This window comes from Salvelinus namaycush, chromosome 28 (assembly GCF_016432855.1).
Source record: "Salvelinus namaycush isolate Seneca chromosome 28, SaNama_1.0, whole genome shotgun sequence".
Taxonomy (NCBI): domain Eukaryota; kingdom Metazoa; phylum Chordata; class Actinopteri; order Salmoniformes; family Salmonidae; genus Salvelinus; species Salvelinus namaycush.
The window spans coordinates 14,567,519-14,574,112 of record NC_052334.1 but is presented as its reverse complement, the minus strand read 5'-3'; the positions used below and the strand labels follow the sequence as shown (position 1 = coordinate 14,574,112).

The following is a 6,594-nucleotide window of genomic DNA, read 5'->3' as shown; positions in this document are numbered from 1 at the left end:
AGAATTTGCCCGCACTGCATGATGGGACATGCTCACCTTTTTATTTTTTCCTGTCATCCAAAGCAGCTCAATGATCCAAATACAGGAGCATGGGCATGTCTGCCGTTAGTACAGTTACACCACAGACAAATAATGTGAACCAGGGAAATAATATAAAAATGATTAGAAAAATATATCTTGATACAAAACGAACAATCAGGTGTTTGCATGGCAGGCCTGGGACTCTCAGGGAGCCTTCTTTCCAGCACCATGGACCTCTCTCTGCTCATTGTTGAGTGTTCCTGAGTATATTGTTTATATGTATCTTGTCAGACTCATCAAGGTCTGACTTGCATCTGAAACGTTGTTGGTTTAGGGTGAGTAGCCTAATAGTATTCAAGCTTGACTGAATGCATTCAAAGCTTGGCCATAGTCGTCCTGACTTTGCTGAATTGGATATAACTGTTCGGTTACAGATGCATTAACACAAAATAGTATTACGTAAAGACTTTATGCATGATTTGCTATTTATATTATTCCTTCCTTTTTTGCAGATACACTGGACTAGGAGGTCACCAGGATCAAGTTCCTCCTGATGGTGAACAAGCAGGGCCAGACCTGCCTTTCAGGGGTAGGACACAACAGTGAGAAGATGTACATAACTGGTGACAGGGGCATGGATGAGACAATACAGAACAGAAAGAAATCCAGTTCAATAACCTACATCCATCCTTTTAATTTATAATTTTGGTTATGCCATTCTTCATGCTGAGTTAGTTTGCCACTGCCAGTCCACATGCATTTTATACAGGTGACACAGAACTCATTCTGCTATTCAAACATCCAAGTAACTATTATTTTCTATCTAGTGCCCCTTTTATGGACTTCAAACTAGTATATCGACAGTATGCTGCTCTCTTCATAGTTGTTGGTATCAGTGACACTGAGGTGAGAGTTCATAAGGTGAGAGTTATGTGTAAAAATAGTGTTATCAGATTAAGGTTGAGATTATATTATTGAGAGTATTCATGATTCATGGTGTGGGATGTCTTTCTTTCCCACAGAATGAGCTCACAACTTTGAGGTTCTTGACAAGTACTTCAGTCATGTGGTGAGTTCAGAGTGTCTTTTTATTCACTACTTCAGCACATTCTGGCTGTATGCTAGATTTTCTGCATGTCAACTATCCAACCACCTGTGCATAGCTAAGCATTTCAAAGGTCAGCTTTTTCTGGGACAAAAACACATGACTCTAAACTGAGCATTCCCCATTAGAGAAGCCAATACTACACATTTAAGTTGTTTTCCATTGGCAGGTGTATCCTTGGTTTGCCTAATGTATCTCTATTTTGCCTTTTGTATTGATGTGAATATTCTCGTAATTACAGGGCTCATTCGCAAAAGAGTCCTTGGTCTCAGCATGACTCCCTGTCAAAATAAAGGTTAAATAAATACAATAAAAATAACCATGTAACTGCTTTGTTTTTCTCTCCTAAAAGAGTGAATTGGATGTATCCTTTACAAATGATACGTTTTGTTATTAACCAGTTTGAGGAAATTAATTGAAACATATGCTGGGCTTGTCTGCGTGTCCACCCCTCACATTAGGGGCTTGTCATGTGGCTAGCCGACTGTGCCATTCCAGGCCTGGCATTTAGTGCGGCACTGCACAGACTGATGAAGACAACTGTCATTGTTTGAGTCTTTTTCTCAGTGGGCAGTCAGACTTGCCAGGGTCAGACCAGTCATAAGAAGTGTAATGCAACTACAGTCGGTTGGGTTTTTTAAAGTTGTTCAACCTGGTGAGACATGTTAATGCAGAGGTTAAATTCTATGACTGAAACTTAAAGTCAATTCATCCTTTTACAAAAAGACAATCACTTTGTACATGTATTAAACTGTGAGTTTGACATTTTCAATGTTTAATTATTTTTCAAAGAATCCATGACTGAAATGTCACAGTGAACTTTGACCCCTCTGTTGAGTAGCCAGGGTTAACAATAACAAAATGTCTTACTAATGGAAAGGGCTCATGGGGGGGGGGGGGGGGGTTAAATGCCCTACTTTACACTGGGATAGGGTGTAAAGTAGTAATGTGTATTAATGTATTCAATGTTAGTGGAGACCAACAAGAACCGCATCCTGGCACCTCTACTAGCTCTGGACCAGAATTCTGAGGCACATTGAGCAGTTGTTTGAACAAGATGACTATCAGTCTTTGAAAAAGGGAACACATTGAATCATTTGGATGGCATGGACTTCATACTTGAATTTATCAACAACCCATTGTTATTAATATAGAATAGGAAGGTTTTAGACAGCTGTAGTGATAGATTGACTAAGGTATCACACAAACCCTGTATTGTGTTTGGTTCTTGAATGTGCCTGGAATATGTAATTCAGGTCTTTTATTAAGTAAATAAACAAGATGTTTCATACTTTGCAAACATTTTAATTTTTTGGAGCATACACATTTGAAAATATCTGTACTTCAAATTGCAACTTGAGTTAAATAAATGTTTATAATATACAAAGAAAATACAAGGGAAAGCATAGCTTGCTTTTTTCTTTTTTAAAAATGTGCCTTGCACACAGAACCAGTGTTTTTGTCTCTATAGCTTTATTGTAAAATTACACAAGAAATGCACTCAGGGACTTTGATCCTTATAGCAGGATAACAAACAATCAAAACATACATAACGAAAGAAAAATGAAGAGCAAAAATAATAAGCATGTGCATCATGATTGTATGCCGTAAGATTAAGTAAAATGAGGGAAAAATGTAATCCTAATATTCAAACAATGCAGGCACTAGTAAAACTTAACCTGGTAAGGAAATGCCCAAACACACTACAGTTAGCACTACAGAAGCAGATACCCTTCTCCCCTCACGTCACGCAGGGAAAGGAAGGGGGTTGACAGCCGGGTGGTGGAGAGATGGTGGCAATCTAAAAACCCTTAAATCCACAGAGAATGTACAGATGCTCACAGCCAGAGTATGAGAGAGAGTAAACACTGTAGACCATGAGGAAACTGTCTTCCAGTCGCTCAAGTCCTTCAAGCAGCAGTGTGCCCTGGGGAGGGAGTGAGCTGTAGTGGGTGGAGTGGAAGAAGTTGGGGGTGCCCCGGACCTTATCTGTATCAGTAGCTAGTTGAGCCAACATGGGACTGTTTTCCTAGAGTTCTCAGGGGGAAAGGACGGAACAGGGGATATTTAAGGGAGGGTGGTTGGTGGGGTTGGGAGGAGGGGGGAGAGAGATCTATTTTTCTGCAACAAAACACAATAGGCTTCACCAGCAGGGGGGGTTTGTCAGTCATAATGGGGCAGACAGGGCATGCTCAGTTGAGGTGGAAGCCCTTCTCCATGGTGGCAGCTAGGAGACGCTCTCTCATGATGTCTTCAGAGGAATACTCTGGCAGCTTCAGATAGTGTACACAAGTGTTAACAGAGGGATAGCTGGAGTCTGTCGCGTCCACCTATGGAAAGGAACAATTAGTTTAATTGCATTGCAGTCACCTTGCGGTAAACTATATACTGAACAAAACACGCAACACTTTCAAAGATTTTAGTTACAGTTCATATAAGGAAATCAGTCAATTGAAATAAATTCATTAGATCCTAATCTACGGATTTCACATAACTGGACCTCAGGATCTCATCACAGTATCTCTGTGCATTCAAATTGCCATCGATAAAATGCAATTGTGTTCGTTGTCCGTAGCTTACGCCTGCCCACACCATAACCCCACCGCCACCATGGGGCACTGTTCACAACGTTGACATCAGCAAACCGCTCGCACACACGCCGCCATACACGTGGTCTCAGGGCATGAGGTAGGTTGGACGTACAGCCCAAATCTCTAAAATGACGTTGGAGGCGGCTTATGGTAAAGAAATTAACTGAAATCTCTGGCAACAGCTCTGGTGGACATTCCTGCAGTCAGCATGCCAATTGACACTCCCTCAACTTTTTAGCAGCCTTTTATTGTCCCCAGCACAAGGTACACCTGTGTAATGATCATGCTGTTTAATCAGCTTCTTGATATGCCAATCCTGTCAGGTTGATGGATTATCTTGGAAAAGTAGAAATGCTCACTAACAGGGGTGTAAACAAATTTGTGCAAATGTTTATTTCAGCTCATGAAACATGGGAACAACACTTTAGTCAGTTGTACAACTAAATGCCTTAAACTGAAATGTGTCTAACGCATTTAACCCAACCCCTCTGAATCAGAGAGTTGCAGGGGGCTGCCTTAAATCGACATCCACGTCTTCGGCGCCCGGGAAAAGTGGGTTAACTGCCTTGCTCATGGGCAGAACAACAGATTTTTACCTTGTCAGCTCGGGGATTCGATCCAGTCGCCTTTCGGTTACTGGCTCAACACTCTGACCACTAGTTGCGTTAATATTTTTGTTCAGTGTAGTTTGAACCCTGTCTATAATCCCAGAGGTATGGAGTGGCAGATATTAGTGATGGAGGTAGTGTCATTCTTGGATTATAATATTGTACTGTTTTAAAGCTAAATAGAATACATTTAATATCAAACATTCCCCAAATTCCTACTGTCAGCATTTCTGAAACATGTCAACATCAGCCTCATTAGGATGGCTTACTGCAAGGTTGACATAGTTTCCTAAACTCAGTAGTGATTTGCATCATAGAGAGCCCTTTCCTTACCTTTCGAACGATGGTGAGGCGTGGGTGCAGGTTGGCTAGACCGCCAGGGGGCAGAGTGGAGCATCCTGTGGTGAACTGGAGGAAGGCTTTCCTCTCGTCAGACGACATTCCACAAAGCACCCGCACAAAACGCAGGAACCCAGGACTGTGGAGAGGACAAGATAACCGATGAAACCATTAAAAGGACTCTCCAGCTAAATATGAAAAGCTGTTAGATAACGCCAGTTGATGAACTGGTACTTTAGTACAAGCCTCATGTTCCTCCAGAAACAAAGGTCATTAAGTAAGTAATGTTCTGGTTATGTCAGTGACCTTGCCATTTCAGTTCTTGTCATTTGAGTCCCTTTTAAAGCATGACTAACAGTCAATACAAGGAGATCTAACAACAAAGAAATTATTTCCAAGTTGGCCAAAGGAAGTTCTATTCTACAAGCTGCAGTAGATGGAGGATCATCATACCTGTCCCTAGTGTAGCCCAGCTTGGGCTCTGTGTAGTTCATGACATCCTCAGTTGTCCAGGATGGAGACTGGTTTCCACACAGAATCATCTGCACCTCCTTGTGACTGAAGGAGCTCAGCTTCTCCATGGGGAACACTCGGTTAAAGCCCTCTGAGAAAGGAACCGTTCATTTCATTACATCCAAAATGTAGTGTAGGAAAACAAACTTATTTGTGATAACTAATGCTAAAGAGATCCAATTGGCGAGTCATATCAATAGGCATACCTCTGAATGCCTCCATTTGTTTCTGGATGCCAGTGTGCATGCAGAAGTCAAACATGAGCTCCACGTACTCCTCAGCATTATCCATGGTCACCATCTGGATGGATGAACAGAGAGGGAAACAGGACAGTTTCAGACAACTCATCTAACTAATACAACTCAGGTCAGAGCCAACAGTGGTGCTCTACCTACCTCGTCATCCGCATTGGGCTTCAGGTCCACTGCTGAGAACCCATGCACTTTGGATGAGGGGCAGAACTGGAAATTCAATCTGAGGGAAAAGGGACTCAAAATGAACCATGTTGAATGATGACATAACTTTACAGCTGTCAAGATCAAATACTATATCAGCATCATGGGAAACTGCCAAAAGAAAAGTGAACAAATTCAAAAGCGATTAATCATTGCCTACAAAACAATGTAATTAGCAAAAATGTCATTCCAGTTCAGGATATTATCCACTGAATGCCTGACTAATTTAAGAAGCTCAGTAAGAGTGGTGGTAGTAGCTGTGCTCACCCCAGGTCCTCTACACTAAGTGGGGGTCCGGAGCCCAATGGGTTCTTCAGCATGAGGTCCTGCAGCCTAGTGTTCTTTTCATCCTCAGACTGACTGTTGTTCCCCAAGATCAGCCTCCTCTTCACCGCTAGCTCCTTCATCTCTTTCAGGAACTTGGCCCGGTGGGAGTTGACCCGCTCAAAGTCCTCCCAGGTCAGGATGCCGTGGTACCAGGCCGGGGGCTTGGGTTTAGGGGGGTCCAGTATGAACTCGGACTTGGAGTCCTCGTCAAAGCTTCCGACAGAATAGGTGTCCAGGCTCTCCTCGGTAGACGCCTCCGACTGGATCTCTGAGAAGTGGTGGTGCTGCTCGGTGGGATCGAGGAGGAGAGGGCCCCCACGGGAGGCGTACAGCAGCTTGGACATGTTGCTCTTGATGTCACCCATACAGAGCAACTTGAAGAAGGGTCGTGAGATGGGAAGGTCCACCAGGCGGTTGTCCTGAATGCACTTGGCCAGGAAGACCCCCAAGAAGAGGAAGAGTTTGCTGAGGCGATCCAGCTCGTCACTGTCCTGGGGGAATGGGGCTGGGAACAGGCCGCAGGAGCGCTGGACGTAGTAGCCTGGAGGTTTCAGACCCCCACCCAGATCCACCTGATAGTACACAACACAGTCAATAAGAAGCAGGGCATTTTCATTGACATGACCTTAACCCCA

The 6,594-nt window shown here is 43.2% G+C and overlaps 1 protein-coding gene across 5 annotated transcripts in view; it reads right to left on the bottom strand.

The window, feature by feature from the left end:
* Positions 1 to 2,415: 2,415 nt before the first annotated feature.
* LOC120023466 (E3 ubiquitin-protein ligase HECTD1-like) overlaps positions 2,416 to 6,594 on the bottom strand; it is a 40,034-nt gene continuing 35,855 nt past the window's right edge. For all 5 annotated transcript variants that reach the window (XM_038967484.1, XM_038967488.1, XM_038967486.1 and 2 more), the window contains 6 exons: positions 5,900 to 6,531; positions 5,573 to 5,651; positions 5,384 to 5,477; positions 5,118 to 5,268; positions 4,659 to 4,803; positions 2,416 to 3,456 (listed from right to left, as the gene is read on the bottom strand). In XM_038967484.1, the coding sequence (XP_038823412.1) occupies positions 3,319 to 3,456; positions 4,659 to 4,803; positions 5,118 to 5,268; positions 5,384 to 5,477; positions 5,573 to 5,651; positions 5,900 to 6,531 (1,239 nt within the window). In that variant the 3' untranslated portion in view covers positions 2,416 to 3,318. The remainder of the gene's footprint in view (positions 3,457 to 4,658; positions 4,804 to 5,117; positions 5,269 to 5,383; positions 5,478 to 5,572; positions 5,652 to 5,899; positions 6,532 to 6,594) is intronic.